This window comes from Motacilla alba, chromosome 7 (assembly GCF_015832195.1).
Source record: "Motacilla alba alba isolate MOTALB_02 chromosome 7, Motacilla_alba_V1.0_pri, whole genome shotgun sequence".
NCBI classification, from domain to species: Eukaryota; Metazoa; Chordata; class Aves; order Passeriformes; family Motacillidae; genus Motacilla; species Motacilla alba.
The window spans coordinates 1909998-1927779 of NC_052022.1; the positions used below are offsets into that span (position 1 = coordinate 1909998).

General features: G+C 39.1%; 1 protein-coding gene across 3 annotated transcripts; it reads left to right on the top strand.

Moving 5' to 3' along the window:
* Nucleotides 1–3053: 3053 nt before the first annotated feature.
* On the top strand, nucleotides 3054–17482 carry MMADHC (metabolism of cobalamin associated D). 3 transcript variants are annotated; one of them, XM_038142998.1, is made up of 8 exons: nucleotides 3054–3097; nucleotides 3385–3434; nucleotides 4846–4990; nucleotides 6908–7122; nucleotides 8814–8919; nucleotides 12258–12388; nucleotides 15486–15572; nucleotides 16802–17393. In XM_038142998.1, exons 2-8 carry the CDS (start codon nucleotides 3426–3428, stop codon nucleotides 16994–16996), a joined length of 888 nt encoding a protein of 295 aa, XP_037998926.1. In that variant the 5' UTR covers nucleotides 3054–3097; nucleotides 3385–3425; the 3' UTR covers nucleotides 16997–17393. The 3 variants fall into 3 exon arrangements, with proteins under 3 accessions (XP_037998926.1, XP_037998928.1, XP_037998927.1); XM_038142999.1 differs by lacking the exon at nucleotides 3054–3097 and adding an exon at nucleotides 3162–3258 and having other exon boundaries at nucleotides 16802–17482; XM_038143000.1 differs by lacking the exons at nucleotides 12258–12388; nucleotides 15486–15572; nucleotides 16802–17393 and adding an exon at nucleotides 11268–11647.
* Nucleotides 17483–17782: the final 300 nt, after the last annotated feature.

The window sequence follows — 17782 nt, forward strand, 5'->3', positions numbered from 1 at the left end:
TATTGTTTCATGTCCCTGCTTGCTGTACTGTTGTAACTTTTTCTGCTTTCAGACTTGGCAGCTGCAGCCAGCTCGGAGTTTTCTGTTCTTTCTGAGGCCTGCTTTCCCAGCTCTCTGAAAATCTTCTCAGCTTTACAATTTCCCACAGTTCCCAGGGTGGAACTGGGAATAAAACCAGCGAATACCCACACTAAGGATGAAACCCTGGTTTGGGGTTTCCAGTCCAGTTCCAGGATCTCACCCCAGAGTTCTGAAGACTCCAAGGATGGAGTTTGCACAGCTTCTCTGGGTTCCTGGAAGAGCTGAGAGGAAACAGCTGAAAATTCACTTTCTGCTGGTCTTGGGCACCAAAGCAGCTCCTCAGGGGCACCTCTGGCTCCTCTGCTTCCAGAGCTGGGCACCCAGCAGGTCTGGGCATGGAAGGAGAATCCCAGATGAGCTCTGGAGTTCAGTGTTCAGCCAGGGGGTGATGGTGACTGGGAAAGTTTCAAAGTTCTGAGGCTCTTCCCGGTGCTGATCAAGGTGCCAAGAGGAAAGCACTGTCCCAAAGAGAGAGAGAAGAATCCTGGAATCATGGAATGGTTTGGGTTGGAAAGGAGCTTAAAGCTCATCCATCCCACTCCTGCCATGGCAGAACACCTTCCACTGTCCCAAAGAGAGTGAGAAGAATCCTGGAATCATGGAATGGTTTGGCTTGGAAAGGAGCTTAAAGCTCATCCCATCCCACTCCTGCCATGGCAGGGACACCTTCCACTGTCCCAAAGAGAGTGAGAAGAATCCTGGAATCATGGAATGGTTTGGCTTGGAAAGGAGCTTAAAGCTCATCCCATCCCACCCCTGCCATGGCAGGGACACCTTCCACTGTCCCAGGCTGCTCCAGCCTGGCCTTGGGCACTGCCAGGGATCCAGGGGCAGCCCCAGCTGCTCTGGCAATTCCAGCCCAGCCAGGAATTCCCAGTTCCCAATCTCCCATCCATCCCTGCCCTCTGGCAGTGGGAGCCATTCCCTGGCTCCTGTCCCTGCAGGCCTTGTCCCCAGTCCCTCTCCAGCTCTCCTGGAGCCCCTCCAGGCCCTGCCAGGGGCTCTGAGCTCTCCCTGGAGCCTTCCCTTCTCCAGGGGAACATTCCCAGCTCTCCCAACCTTTCCCTCTGATCATCTCCATGGTCTCCTCTGGACTCTCCAGCAGCTCCACGTCCTTTCCATGCTGGAGATCCCCGAGGAAAAAAATCATCTCAGTAACAACAGGAAAAAACAGCAAAACCTGGGCACGAACTTCAGCTTCCAGCTCCAGGTTCTGGACACCGAGGAGTTTCCCTGAAGCCATGTGGATTTTTCCAAAAAGGCTTTCCAAGGAGGAATTAGGAATCCTGTGGTGTGCATTTCTTCCTCTCCCTCAAAGTGAGAGCAGCAATCTCCGAGGGAAGAATTTAATCAAAGCCAGCTGCTAATTACTTTCCTGACACCAGGGGAGAAGGATGTTGGCATCCAAAAGATCTGGAAGATTTTTCCTGATTAATATTTGATAAATCTGTAATTGGATCGTTTGATTCCGCGGTCTCCTTTGAATAGGAACTTTATTGAAATGAATCTTTATGGATTCAGGCCGCAGACTTGAGGGGCTGATAACTCAAGGATTGATTGGAGTATCTGGAAGTGGCAGCCCTGGAGAGGAGATAAATTGGGATTGCCTAAGGACAAGTCAATACAGGCTGGATTTAATCCACAGTGCTTCCTATTAGAGGACATAAATTACGTTCTGTAAAGAGTTAAATTTCTCTGATTTCTCTTTTTTTCCCCCTGAAGTTCAGAGATTCCACATGAATATTTAATTCAAAAGCAAATGAGAATTAAGTGTGCTAACATTGAATTAATAAAAGAGTTGAGTGGCATCCAATAGTGAGCAAATGCGCTCACGAAAAAGTCCAAAAATCAAAATTGCAACATTAGAGGTACTTAATACATCACATTGTTTAGGAATGGATATCACAATTTCCTCTTGATCCTGATAAAATAAAGCCAGGACTTTATTAAATGCAGTAAGAACATTGTAAGGCTGAATATTATTACCCTGGCCACAAACCCAATGTCCTGCTCTGGTTTTGAACTGTGGAAACCTCTGGCACTGGTTTATGTTAATAAATTCCTGCTAATAAACCAGTGACAAAGCAAAATAAATGTCCAGAAACCTCGGGTTTAGAAGGAAAATAAATTCAAGGCCTTGTGCAAAGTCACTGAGGGATGGGAACGCCCAGACTTTTATTTGGGAGAGATTAAAATTCCTTTTTCTTCACCAGCAACGCTGCTTGGAACAGAGCGCGAAGAAACGGCAAAAAATGAGAGAGCAAACTTTCATCCTTGGGGCTGCGACCATTCCCTGGGGAGCCTGTCCAGAGCTCTTCCATTAAAAAAACAACAAAATCAACAGGGAGGGAAGCCATTGAAGCAGGTTTTAAATATTTTTATTATTATTATTATTTTGTAAAGTTATTTGAGGTATTGCCCTTGAAGTCACAGTTTTGTGGCAGAAGCGCCACTGATGCTCCACATTCCCAGCGAACACCCTGCGCTTTTCCTTAGAGGAAACATCCTCTCCTCCTTTCAATTCCCTCCAACAAAACCCTTTCTCCCCTTTTTCTCCCCGTTTTTTCCTCCCCATTTTCCCCTTTCTGGATCCCCGCGAATGCTGAGGGCGATGAGGGCGCCTGACGCTCCGCGACTGCCCCCTGGTGCCCCGCGCGGGAACAGCGCACACAGCCGCCCTTCTCCACCCCTCACACGGGGCAACACCACCTTGGGAGCACCGAGGGGACACCCCAGCCCCGCCACGACCGATCGCGGCCCCGCCACAACCGATCGCGGCCCCGCCGATCCCCCGGGAGCCTCCCCGGCCCCGCCGCCATCACCGCCTCCCCCTCACGGCTTCCACCGCCCCTCCCGCAGCCCCGAGCAACCGAACGCCGAGCGGCGGATTCCGCGCGGTGCGGCGCCGTGCCCCTCGAGGTGTCGGCGGATCGACTGGCTCAGCCTGGAGGCGCGCGGCGGGGGCGGGGCGGGGGCGGGGCGGGGGCGGGTGGGCGCCGCCATTTTGCAGGAAGAGGTGAGGGGGGCCGGGGGCTCCTTTTCTTTTCCTCTTTTCCCGCTTCCTTCTCCCTTTTCCCCTTTCCTTCTCCTATTCTTCCATTTCTTTCTCCCTTCCCGTCAGCTGTTGCTGCCTGTCCGCGGCAGCGCCGCTCCTGGGACGCGGGGGGGCCGTGCGGGGTGAGCGGGGTGTGAGGGGGTTTTGGGGTTGGGGAGTTCAGCGCCTTCTTTTCCTTTTCCTCTTCCTTTCCCTTCCTTTTCCTCGTCCCCTTTCTGTTCTCTGCCCTCTTCCCTTCTCTTTTCCAGGGGTGTCCGGGCCTGTCGGCGAGGGGAGAGCAGCGTCTGCCATGGCCAATGTGAGTGAGTGACGCCAGCCCTTGCGGATAGCCCGGGAACGGAGGAATTGAGGATTAAATGGAATTACAAACAGGTTTGGGTGGGGAAAAAAACCCCAAACCTTAAAAATCCCTTAATTCCGACTCCGTGCCGTGGGCAGGGACAGCTTCCAGTGTGCTCCAAGGCTTGGGCACTTCAGAGGCAGCCACAGGACCTCACACTTCCCTCAGAGGGAAGAATTTCTGCCTAAAATCCCAATCCAGTTCGAATATCCCAGGAATAATAACCTAATTAAGGATTCGATCCATTTTTTTCGGTGCTTTTTCTGCCGTCCTGGGCTCTGGCACGGAGGAATTCCGTGGTTTGGAGCGCTCAGCTGGTGCGAGGCTGGAGAATCAAACACCTTTTATTGATCGTTTTTATTGCTCCCCGCCGTGGGGAAATGAATAATTCATGAATTCCCCGGCTGGTGCTTCTCGTGTAATGCCAGGTGTGTCAATATTTGCATGAGCGAGCTGTAATTAGTGACATCTCCGTGTGCAGCGAGGCTGCTAATGAGGAAAAATTCGCTTTTCTGCTAATTACATGTCGGCTGGAATTGTTTACATCTGTTTGTAACACCATCATCGCGTAAAAATTAATTTCAGGAGCGATTTGACGCGAGAAAGAAAAAAAGATTGGAGCGGAGTCGGATTTTTGTTGTGTTACAGGGAACTTTTAAAGCTGTTTTAGGAGGAGGCAGCTCCAGGTTTGAAGTGTAAATAATTTATTTAAGTCATAATTTAAATGTGTCTTGAAGCATTTCAGTTTTTATGATTTGGTAGGAATTATTTTATATTTACACAGGAGTGCTGGATGGAAAACTGCCTTGGGTTTGATGTTTTAAATTCCATTTTTATATTAAACATCCAAATAGCACCGTTTATGCTCTTCTTTTAAAAGTAAATGACTTTTGAAAGTGCTTCTTTTGATGTAAAAATGCATAAATTTTTATAGAATCAAAGCTGCAGCGCTTGAGGAAACCCCTTTTATGTTATTTTCTCCAAAGAATTGTTATTCCTCACCTGAAAAGTTGAATTTTCCAAAAAACACCCACACTGTGCCAGGTGGGATTGGTATTTTCCAGGAAACGTGCAGACAATCCATAATTTAATTTAGATTTTATTTTTTCAGGGCTTTTTCCTCGCGTGAGAATCCTTTAATCAACCCTAAAACCACTTCAAGGCTTTTGCTTTGCTTGGAACAACAAAATATAAAAATAACAACAAAATACTTCTCCAACCTGATGTCCTAGCTGGCAGAATTCAAATTTTAATTTCATTATCGAGGGAGGATTTTTCTTGTGACTCGCAGAGCTGTCTGTAAACGATTCTTTGGATTTTAATTTTATTAATAATTTATTATTTGATATTTTTTTTCCCCTCTCCTCAGGTGCTCTGTAACAGAGCAAGATTGGTCACCTACCTGCCAGGCTTTTACTCCTTGCTCCGAAGAGTTGGGAACGCCAAGGCTTTTTCCACTGCAGGATCCTCTGGCTCGGATGAGCCTCACGTGGCTGCTGCACCTCCTGATTTATGTGAGGAAAAGCACATTTATCCCCTCGAAATCTGAATTTGGAACTGGGATTCTTGACTCGGGAGAAGAGAAAAATCAAATTTAGGAAGGAAAAGCAAGTTTAGGAAAAAAAAGCAAATTTATTCCCTTGAAATCCCAATTTGGAACTGGGATTCTTGACTCAGGAGAAGAGAAAAATCAAATTTATGAAGGAAAAGCAAATTGAAGGAAAAAAAAGCAAATTTTTTCCCTTGAAATCTGAATTTGGAACTGGGATTCTTGACCTGGTAGAAGAGAAAAATCAAATTTATGAAAGAAAAGCAAATTGAAGGAAAAAAAGCAAATTTATTCCCTTGAAATCCCAATTTGGAAGTGAGATTTTTGAGTTGGGAGAAGGGAAAAAGCAAATTTAAGAACAAAAAGCAAATTTAAATAGAAAAAGCACATTTATAAAAAAGAGCAAATTTATTCCCTTGAAATCCCAATTTGGAACTGGGATTCTTGACTCGGGAGAAGAGAGAAATCAAATTTATGAAGGAAAAGCAAATTGAAGGAAAAAAAGCAAATTTATTCCCTTGAAATCTGAATTTGGAAGTGAGATTTTTGACCTGGTAGAAGAGAAGAATCAAATTTATGAAGGAAAAGCAAATTTAAGGAAAAAAAGTGCATTTAGGAAAAAGAAAAAGCAAACTTATCCCCTCGAAATCCAAATTTGGAAGTGAGATTTTTGACTTGGGAGAAGAAAAAAAAATCAAATTTAAGAATAAAATGCAAATTTAAGTTAAAAAGGCACATTTAGAAAAAAGAAAAAGCAAATTTACTCCCTTAAAATCCAAATTTGGAAGTGGGATTCTTGACTTGGTAGAAAAGCAAATTTCAGAAGAAAAAGCACATTTAGAAAGCAAGAAAAAGTAAATTTATTCCCTTGAAATCCCAGTTTGACTTGGTAGGAAAAACCAAATTTAAGAAGAAAAAAGCAAATTTATTCCCTTGAAATCTGAATTTGGAAGTGGGATTTTTGTTTTGGTAGAAGAGAAAAAGCAAATTTATTCCCTTGAAATCCATGTTAGGTCAGTGCTGATGTTTGTGATGGGATCCTCGTGTGGCAGAGGGGTTTTCCTTTGGGTTCCCTGCTGGTTTTGGGGTTTCCCTGATGGTTTTTGGGGTTTCCCTCCTGGTTTTTGGGTTTCCCAGCTGGTTTTGGGATTTCCTGGCCGTTTCAGGTTTCCCTGTTGTCTTTGGTGTTCCCTGACCATTTTTTGGTATTCCCTGACCGTTTTTGGGGTTCCCTGACCGTTTTTGGGCTTTCCTGACCATTTTTGGTGTTCCCTGACCATTTTTGGCATTTCCCTGACCGTTTTTGGGGTTCCCTGAGTGTTTTGCAGTTCCCTGACCATTTTTGGCATTCCCTGACCGTTTTTTGTGTTCCCTGACCGTTTTTGGGCTTTCCTGGCCATTTTTTGGGTTCCCTGAGTGCTTTGTGGTTCCCTGGCCGTTTCTGGTGTTCCCTGACCGTTTCTAGGGTTCCCTGACCGTTTTTGGGGTTCCCTGACCGTTTTTGCGGTTCCCTGACCGTTTTTGCGGTTCCCTGACCGTTTTTGCGGTTCCCTGACCATTTTTGGGCTTTCCCTGACCATTTTTGGGCTTTCCCTGACCATTTTTGGGGTTCCCTGACCCTTTCTGGTGTTCCCTGACCCTTTCTGGTGTTCCCTGACCGTTTCTGGTGTTCCCTGACCCTTTCTGGTGTTCCCTGACCCTTTCTGGTGTTCCCTGACCGTTTTTGGGCTTTTCTGACCATTTTTGGGGTTCCCTGACCATTTTTGGGCTTTCCCTGATTGTTTTTGGGCTTCCCTGAGTGCTTTGTGGTTTCCTGGCCAGTTTGGGGGTTTCTCTGCTGTTTTCGGGGTTCCCTGACCTCTCTGTGCTCCCCGCCCCGCAGGTCCCAGGACGGTGTGGCCGGACGAGCTGATGGGTCCCTTCGGGCCGCAGGACCAGCGCTTCCAGCTGCCGGGGAACATGGGCTTCGGCTGCCACCTGCACGGCACGGGCAGCGCCGGCGCCGCGCCCGCCCCGAGCCTGCCCGCGCTGCTGGCGGAGCCGTCGGGCAGCGAGCGGCACGAGCTGGTGCTGGCGCAGTGCATGCACGAGGCCCAGGTGAGGCACGGCGCGGCCGCCTGACCCCCGGGGGCTCCGGGGCTGAGGAGCCGCGGGGGAAAGGAAAAGGAAAAGGGATCTTCTTCTCGTCTGAGGAGCCTGTGCGGCGCTCGCACGGGGATGTGTTTGCATGCTGGTTATTTTATTTTTTATTTTTATTTTTTTTTATTTTATTATTTTAGTTTTACTTTAATTTTACTTTAGTTTTACTTTTGTTTTACTTTTATTTTACTTTAATTTTATTCTATTTTTATTCTATTTTTATTCTATTTTTATTCTATTTTATGTTTATTTTATTTTTATTTTGATTTTACTTTTATTTTACTTTTATTTTTATTCTATTTTTATTTTATTTTTATTTTATTTTGTTTATTTTATGTTTATTTTATTTTTACTTTTATTTTACTTTTATTTTACTTTTATTTTACTTTTATTTTTATTCTATTTTTATTCTGTTTTTATTCTATTTTTATTTTATTTTTATTTTAGTTTAGTTTTACTTTTATTTTACTTTTATTTTATTTTTATTCTATTTTTGTTCTATTCTAATTTTATTTTATGTTTATTTTAATTTTAATTTTTATTTTATTTTACTTTAATTTTTATTCTATTTTTATTTTATTTTATGTTTATTTTAATTTTAATTTTATTTTTATTTTATATTTACTTTTATTTTAGTTTTTTAAATTTTATTCTTATTTCATTTTGTTTTTATTTTATTTTCTTATTATTATTTATTTATTTTATTTCAATTTAATTTATTATTATTATTATTTATTTCATTGTTATTTATTATTTCCATAAACAAGATTTTCAATATTAATTATTTCAAGAAAATATCTTTCGCTATTTTAATATTCAATCAATATTTAAATTTTTTATTATATTTGTATTTTATTTTTGATGACTGTTTCATTGATTTCATGTCAATTGTTTTTTGCCAATTTTGACTTTTTGCCCTAAAAAGCCACCAGAAAATTCTGCTTTTGTTCCTTTAATGCAGCTTTTAGAATCAGGAAATACCTGAAATCTATCCGTTGATATTGTACTAAATAAGAATTATTTCAAATAATTATTAAAATTTTGGTATTTATATTTTATATCTATTTATCTATATTTCATTTATGCATATATATATTCATATGTTATATTCTTTATTTATATTTATATATAATAATATTTCAGTATTTATATATATTCTGCTTTAACACAATACAGTTCCAATTAAATAGAAAACTTCAGTATTTCTATAAAATAGAAATAGTTCTGTGTGGATTTGAGTAACACCAAAATCTATTTTACTTTTAGTATATTTTAGTATCTTTTAGTATCTTTTAGTATCTTTTAATATCTATCTTTTAGTACCTTTTAGTACCTTTTAATACCTTTTAATATCTTTTAATATCTATCATTTAGTATCTTTTAGTATCTATCTCTTAGTATTTTTTAGTATCTTTTAATATATTATAATATATTAAAATATATTATATTATAATATTTTAAATCACTTTTCGTATCTTTCAATATCTTCAATAATTTTAATTTTTCCGTATTTAATATGAAAGCTGTGAAGTGCCCCTGCAGATGATCTGGAACTGCTCGAGTGTGTCCGATCACTCAGCCCTGTTTTGACGTTCAGAGTTATTCCTGTTTGACATTAACTGTGAAAATTCAATTCTTGGTGGTTTTAGGGCTCTGATGGTGCCCAGAAGCAGCAGATCAACAGTGCTGAAACCTACTTTGAGCGAGCCAAGGTGGAGTGTGCCGTGCAAGCCTGTCCTGAGCTGCTGAGAAAAGGTTCACTTTGCTTTCCAGCCCAGAAATTCAGCTTTTCCCTGTGAAACTTTCCCTGGCAGTGCTCTAGCACAGAGTGCTGTAGGAAAGGGAAATTCAGAGTAATCATCTCAAAAACCCCTCTGGGGAGAATGGAAACCAATTGCTGTTGGCAATATTTAACATTTCGTTGAATATTTTTAATTTTAAATTAATTTTTAAAAAATATTTGCTGTTGACACTCTTTAGTATTTCATTTTAAATGTAATTTTTCGTTGTTATTTCAGTGCCAGGGAAATGCTGGAGTTAATTCCTTTCCAAAATCCTTCGGAATTGCTAAACAAAACAACAAACGGGAATCAGGAGAGTTCTGAATTTGTGGTTTTAATTTATTCAGGAAGGAAATGACCAAAATTAAATGGGAATAAAACAAACCCAAAACGCTGCTGACAATATTCAATATTTCAGTTAAAATATAAATTTTAGTTGTTGTTTTACTGGGAAATTCTGAAGTAAATTCCTTATGCAAAATCCTGTTGCCAAATCCTTTGGAATTGCTAAACAAAACAACAAACGGGAATCAGGAAACTTCTGAATTTGTATTTTTAATTTATTCAGGAAGGAAATGAGCGAAATTAAATGGGAATAAAACAAACCCAAAAGGCTGCTGACAATATCCAATATTTCAGTTAAAATGTAAATTTTAGTTGTTTTATTGGGAAATTCTGGAGTAAATTCCTTATGCAAAATCCTGTTGCCAAATCCTTTGGAATTCCTCAACAAAACAACAAATGGGAATCAGGAAAGTTCTGAATTTGTATTTTTAATTTATTCAGGAAGGAAATGACCAAAATTAATCAGTTAAAATGTAATTTTTAGTTGTTGTTTTTCTGGCAAATTCTGGAGTAAATTCCTTATCCAAAATCCTGTTGCCAAATGCTTTGGAATTCCTCAACAAAACAACAAACGGGAATCAGGAAACTTCTGAATTTGTATTTTTAATTTATTCAGGAAGGAAATGACCAAAATTAAATGGGAATAAAACAAACCCAAAACGCTGCTGACAATATTCAATATTTCAGTTAAAATATAAATTTTAGTTGTTGTTTTACTGGGAAATTCTGGAGTAAATTCCTTACCCAAAATCCAGTCGCCAAATCCTCTGGAATTGCTAAACAAAACAACAAACAGGAATCAGGAAACTTCTGCCAGCACTGAATTTGTATTTTTAATTTATTCAGGAAGGAAATGGCCAAAATTAAATGGGAATAGAACAAACCCAAAACGCTGCTGACAATATCCAGTATTTCAGTTAAAATGTAAATTTTAGTTGTTTTATTGGGAAATTCTGGAGTAAATTCCTTATGCAAAATCCTGTGGCCAAATCCTTTGGAATTCCTCAACAAAACAACAAATGGGAATCAGGAAAGTTCTGAATTTGAATTTTTAATTTATTCAGGAAGGAAATGACCAAAATTAATCAGCTAAAATGTAATTTTTAGTTGTTGTTTTACTGGCAAATTCTGGAGTTAATTCCTTATCCAAAATCCAGTCACCAAATCCTTTGGAATTGCTAAACAAAACAACAAACGGGAATCAGGAAAGTTCTGAATTTGAATTTTTAATTTATTCAGGAAGGAAATGACCAAAATTAAATGGGAATAAAACAAACCCAAAGCTTTGCTGCTGACAATATTCAATATTTCAGTTAAAATGTAAATTTTAGTTGTTGTTTTACTGGCAAATTCTGAAGGAAATCCCTTATCCAAAATCCTGTGGCCAAATCCTTTGGAATTCCTCAACAAAACAACAAATGGGAATCAGGAAACTTCTGCCAGCACTGATTTTGAATTTTAATTTATTCAGGAAAGAAATGAGCGAAATTAAATGGGAACCGTTTAATTAAATCAAAAAATAAAAATAGTAAAAATAAAGAATAAATTTAATGATAATAATGAAATTTATAATGACACGAATATATTCATGTAATTGAATATAAAATTATATTATAGAAATGATATCTAATATAGAAAATATTTTATAGAAATGATATCTATTATATAAAATATATTACTTAAATTACAATATAATTATAGAAATTCTATATTATATACTTTTAATATATAAACATTTCTCTTTATATATTAAATATAATTCTATTTATATTTATTATATAAAAATATAATAATAAGTAAAAAATCCAAGTTAAACCAAATGACATAAAGCAGTTTCAGCAGGGAGCTGTGCCTGAGCTGTTGCTGTGGCTGTGAGGGGATGTCCCCTGGCCCAGCAGGACAATCTCTGGTTGTCCCCAGTCTCTGGTTGTCCCCAGTCTCTGGTTGTCCCCAATCTCTGGTTGTCCCCATGTGCAGAGCTGCAGCCGCTGTTCCCAGCAGTGACCTCCTGGTGCCTGACGGTGCTCAGGGTCACCCAGAGGAGCCAGCACGACCTGAGCGTGTGGGTGGCTGGGGATGTCCTGTGGCCCAGCAGGACAAACTCTGGTTGTCCCCAATCTCTGGTTGTCCCCATGTGCAGAGCTGCAGCTGCTGTTCCCAGAGGTGAAGCCCCAGCTCCTGATGGTGCTCAGGGTCACCCAGAGGAGCCAGCAGCACATGAGGGTGGCTGTGAGGGGATGTCCCATGGCAGAGCAGGACAATCTCTGGTTGTCCCCAATCTCTGGTTGTCCCCACGTGCAGAGCTGCAGCCGCTGTTCCCAGCGGTGACCCTCAGCACCTGACGGTGCTCAGGGTCACCCAGAGGAGCCAGCAGCACATGAGCATGTGGGTGGCTGGGGATGTCCTGTGGCCCAGCAGGACAAACTCTGGTTGTCCCCAATCTCTGGTTGTCCCCATGTGCAGAGCTGCAGCTGCTGTTCCCAGAGGTGAAGCCCCAGCTCCTGATGGTGCTCAGGGTCACCCAGAGGAGCCAGCACGACATGAGCGTGTGGGTGGCTGGGGATGTCCTGTGGCCCAGCAGGACAAACTCTGGTTGTCCCCAATCTCTGGTTGTCCCCACATGCAGAGCTGCAGCCGCTGTTCCCAGCGGTGACCCTCAGCGCCTGACGGTGCTCAGGGTCACCCAGAGGAGCCAGCAGCACATGAGCGTGTGGGTGGCTGGGGATGTCCTGTGGCCCAGCAGGACAAACTCTGGCTGTCCCCAGTCTCTGGCTGTCCCCAATCTCTGGTTGTCCCCATGTGCAGAGCTGCAGCCGCTGTTCCCAGCGGTGACCCTCAGCGCCTGATGGTGCTCAGGGTCACCCAGAGGAGCCAGCAGCACATGAGCGTGTGGGTGGCTGGGGATGTCCCCTGGCCCAGCAGGACAAACTCTGGTTGTCCCCAATCTCTGGTTGTCCCCACGTGCAGAGCTGCAGCCGCTGTTCCCCGAGGTGAAGCCCCAGCTGCTGACGGTGCTCACGGTCACGCAGAGGAGCCAGCACGACATGAGCGTGTGGAGCCACGAGGTGGAGCAGGAGAGGGAGGTGCTGCTGGAGAACGTGAGTGCCTGCAAACACCAACCTGCCATTCACATCCCGCTCCTCAGCCTTGGGGGCAGTTCAGGGTCACACTTCTTATTTTTGAAATTTTTATATTCTATTACATTCCACATAGATATATGGAATGGAATGTAATATTTAAAATATATTAAAAAATATATATGTTAAAATTTCTATATTTTATAAATATTATAATATATAAAAATTGTACATTTTTAATATATTATTTATATCTAATTATTATAATATATAAATATTTATTTTATTATAATTATATTATATAAGTATGATTTTATATATAATAAATAATATATAAATATAAAATAATATAAATATATATCTATATAAAATATAAAAATCTATTTTATATATAAAAATTGTATATTTTATAAAAATTGTATATATATAAAATTTTATATTCTAGAAAAATAATATACAAAAATATCTAAAAATAATGTATATAATATGCAAATATATATTGTATAAAACATATAATATGCAAATATATATTATATGAAATATATAAAATACAAATATGTATTGTATAAAATATATAAAATATATTAAGAAAAAAATTAGATTTTAGAAATACTTTATCTATATTAAAATTTTTGTATTTTATAAATATTATTAGATATAATTTTATATTCTAACTATATAATTTTATAGATAATATAAATATATTAAATAATATATAGATATATTAATAATGTATATAAAATATATAAAACATATTTTATATATTAGAAATTTTATATTTTATATTTATTATTTTCATGTAATATATAAAAATATAGATCGATATTATATTTGTATGTGAAATTTTTATTTTTTATATTATTTGTAATACAATTCTATTTATACTTTTTCATTTTTAATCATCATTTACTCTTTAATTCATTTAATTAAGATTCCACTGCACTTTTTACTGGTCAAAAATATAAAAATCACCAATTTCTCTGGGTTTTTTTCCACTTTTATGAATGTTTTCATTCTTTTACCCCAGATTTCAGTTGTGTTTTTTCATCGTAACTTTGTCTTGTTCTGTTAGTTCTAGAGGGCTCTGAAAATCCCTTTATTTCCCATTTTCCACCATTTTCCCATTTCCCCACCAAGTGTCGCTGTTCACTGCCCTTAGCACCTCAAAAAAAGAACATTTCTGCCTGTGTTTGATCAAATACCCCCAAACCCAGCATTTCATCTGGAAAGAAATCAGATTTATGCCTGAAATCAACCTGGGAATGCCCAAAATCGCAAATGTGGGCTCTCTAAATCAACCCCAAAAAAAGGAATCAACACAAAATGACGCAGAAATTCCGATTCCCTTCATTTCAGTGTGTTCTTCTCCTTGAATTATTTCTGGCCTGTTGCTCTTTGCTGTTTTAATCTGGTCTAATTATGTGTTAATTGGCATCTTTGTTCCTCAGGCACCTCCCTGTCAAGTCTAATCCAGTCACTGGTGGGTGTGAATTTCAAACCAGCAAATTCAGAGGGAAATGTTGCTTTGCTTGCAGAATTCACCTGAAAATTCTCATTTCAGGGGCTAAAAAATCAGGTTATACAGCCAAATCCAAATATTTGCATTAATCCACCTCAAGTGTTCATTAACCTCACCCCGAGGGACCAGAAGAGATCATGGATCAGAAATGTTGTGCCTAAAATTGTGATATTTGGGGTTTAATTTACAATTTGGACATAATTGATCATCAGAGCCATCAAACCTCAAAATACAGAATTTTGAATTCTGGGGGAAATTTTCCTTATTGTGAATTAATTCAGAATTTACTGTGAAGGGTAAAATTCCCTTATTTTGAACTAATACAGAATTTATTGTAAAGGATAAATTTCCTTTATTTTAAACTAAGATAGAATTTACTGTAAAGGGTAAAATTCCCTCATTTTGAACTAATACAGATTTTTTTGTAAAGGGTTAAATTCCCTCATTTTGAACTAATTCAGAATTTATTGTAAAGAGTAAAATTCCCTTATTTTAAACTAATACAGAATTTACTGTAAAGGGTAAAATTCATTAATTTTGGATTAATACAGAATGTACTGTAAAGGATAAATTTTTTCTTATTTTGAACTAACACAGAATGTACTGTAAAGGTAAAATTCATTCATTTTGAACTAATACAGAATTTATTGTAAAGGATAAATTGTCATTATTTTGAACTAACACAGAATGTACTGTAAATTTCCCTTATTAATATTAATTCAAAATAAGGGTAAAATTCCCTCATTTTGAACTAATACAGAATTTATTGTAAAGGGTAAAATTCCCTTATTTTGAACTAATACAGAATTTACTGTAAAGGGTAAAATTCCCTCATTTTGAACTAATTCAGAATTTATTGTAAAGGGTAAAATTCCCTCATTTTGAACTAATACAGAATTTACTGTAAAGGGTAAAATTCCCTCATTTTGAACTAATACAGAATTTATTGTAAAGGGTAAAATTCCCTCATTTTGAACTAATACAGAATTTACTGTAAAGGATAAATTTTCCTTATTTTGAACTAATACAGAATTTACTGTAAAGGATAAATTTTCCTTATTTTGAACTAATACAGAATTTACTGTAAAGGATAAATTTTCCTTATTTTGAACTAATACAGAATTTACTGTAAAGGATAAATTTTCCTTATTTTGAATTAACACAGAATGTACTGTAAATTTCCCTTATTAATATTAATTCAAAATAAGGGTAAAATTCCCTCATTTTGTATTGAAAAGGATAAATTTTCCTTATTTTGAACTAATCCAGAATTTACTGTAAAGGATTAATTTCCTTTATTTTGAACCAACACAGAATTTACTGTAAAGGATAAATTCCCTCATTTTAAACCAATACAGAATTTGCTGTAATAGGTAAATTTCCTTTATTTTGGACCTTTAAGAAACAGAAGCTGCATAAATCATATTTTTATACATTTGGAACCTTGAGCTTCTTGGGGCACTAATTGCAGAGAAAATCCAGTTTTTTACAGCTGTAAGGAAATAAAGGGTTTTATTTATAACAAGTAAAGTTAGAAACAATTCTTCTTGTGTGAAAAGCTCATTTGATATCTTTCTTTTCCCAAATTTTCCCTTCCAGTTCATCAATGGTGCCAAGGAGATCTGCTATGCACTTTCTTCTGAGGGCTACTGGGCTGATTTCATTGACCCATCCTCAGGACTGGCAGTAAGTTCTTTCTTGCAGTGTGGAGTTTGGCTTAAATCCAACTTTTCCAGGATAATTCCTTGACTAAGTGAAGATTTATGAGCTCAGCTGTGTCAGCTCTGAGTGCAGGGCCAGCATTGCCAGGAAATGAAACTGGGGTTTAGGGAACTGGAGAAGTTTTATGCCCCAAATCCCTTGGGCACTTTCTGCCCTGCCCAGGTAACTTGGGAGCCCTGACACACCTGTGCAGGTGAAGGCTCTAAAAAACCTCTTTGCACCTGTTAATGATCCCTTTGTCCCCAAAAAATGAACTTTTTGTTCCTGTGGAACACTGGGAGCTTTCAGTGGGAGATGGGTTTAGTCTGAGCTCTGCTAAAACCGTATTGTAGTTCAAGGGGATGGTGGCAAAGCTCAGCTTAGTGGGGTTGTATTTAAAAACACTACAAAAAGCAGGGATTTATTGTACCAACAGAGGCAAACAGGGGATGTTTGTGAGGCAGAACAGGCAGGTCAGGGGTGGAAAAGCTTCCCAGAATTCAGTGCCTTGAAGGAATTAGGGATTGTTGGAAGTGGGGCTTTGTCTTCAGACTCCAGCATTAACAACCCAGCCCAGAATCAGGTGTTGGTTTTAAGTCAGAAGCTTCCTCCTGAGATAAAGAACTGAAATATCTGTGTGCAACTTAAATACCAGTTTAATTTAAATACTTAAATACCAGTTTAATTTAAATATCAGTTTAATTTAAATACCTGTTTGCAACTTAATTACCAGTTTCATTTAAATACTTAAATGCCAGTTTAATTTAAATACCTGTTTGCAGTTTAATCACATTTTTGCTCCTCTAACCAACTTTCTTTATGGTCTTATTGCAAAGTTAAGTTGTTAATTTTTGCAGTTTCCTAGAAGTTTTCTCTCCTTAGTCCTTGTCCTGTTTGTGCTGTTTCTGGCAGGGTTCTGAATTCCTCACAAAGGTGAGGGTGGGATTGGGATTTGAAAGGAAAACCTTTCAAACTCCACATAAAACTTCTCCACACAGCTGAAGTCAGGCTTAACTTCCAACCATCCATCAGAATTTGAAATGCTTGTGGAAAATCTTCTTTTTCTTGTTGTTTTCCTTTAGGATTTGAAAGGAAAACCTTTCAAACTCCACGTAAAACTTCTCCACACAGCTGAAGTCAGGCTTAACTTCCAGCCATCCATCAGAATTTGAAATCCTTGTGGAAAATTTTTTTTTCTTGTTATTTTCCTTTAGTTTTTTGGGCCTTACTCCAACAACACCCTGCTGGAGACCGACGAGCGCTACCGGCACCTGGGCTTTGCCGTGGATGACCTGGGCTGCTGCAAGGTGATCAGGCACAACCTCTGGGGCACCCACGTGGTGGTGGGCAGCATCTTCACCAACGCCGAGCCCGACAGCCCCATCATGAGGAAACTCAGTGGCAACTGAGCCCTGCAGCTCCCTCAGGCTCCTGGCACCTTGGAGTTGTTGGGTGATTCTCCCTCGGCATCATCAGGAGTTCCTCGCTCCCGAGTGTTCTTAGAGAATAAAAGTAGCTGGTATTTATTTCTGGTCTTTTGGGAATGTGTGTTCACCACATGTGGCTTGACAGCGTTGAGAACCAGAGGGATGATCGTTTTCCTTCTTAAATTTTCCATTTTCTCTTACCTCAACAATTCTGTCTTTCACTGGTCGATGTAGTATTCAGAGTCCTCTGAAAATGCCACTGAAATTCCCAACAAATCTGCCATTCCTGAAATTAGGAACTGGCAAAAAAAAAATGGAATGAGTCATAAAATTGTTCTCCCAGAATGCAGAACTTAATAAAATCTGGGCTAATCACTCATTTGCTGTTGGAAAATGAGAATGAGGTCAACTTCCAGTGGTCTCCAGCTTATCCAGAGACTCCATAAAAAGTCCTTAATTACCCTGGAATTACTCATCTCTTATTGTTTTTTGTCTTCATGGTGCTTGGGATTTATTTTCTCAATGTTAGCTAAATATATTTAATTAGTTTATATACCTAAATGTAATTTAAAGTTGCTTTTGTAACTTTCTTAGGTCATTAAATACAAAAAAAAAGAGAGATAATAGGGCACTGCTTGGATCTCATCATTGTTTTCCTGGACTTGGGTGCAATCTAGACTTGCCTCTGGAATTTGGAAATGCAAAGAGCAATTAGGATCAATTACTGCAATTAGAAAGATGTTTCAACAGGAAGGTTCCAGGCTCCTC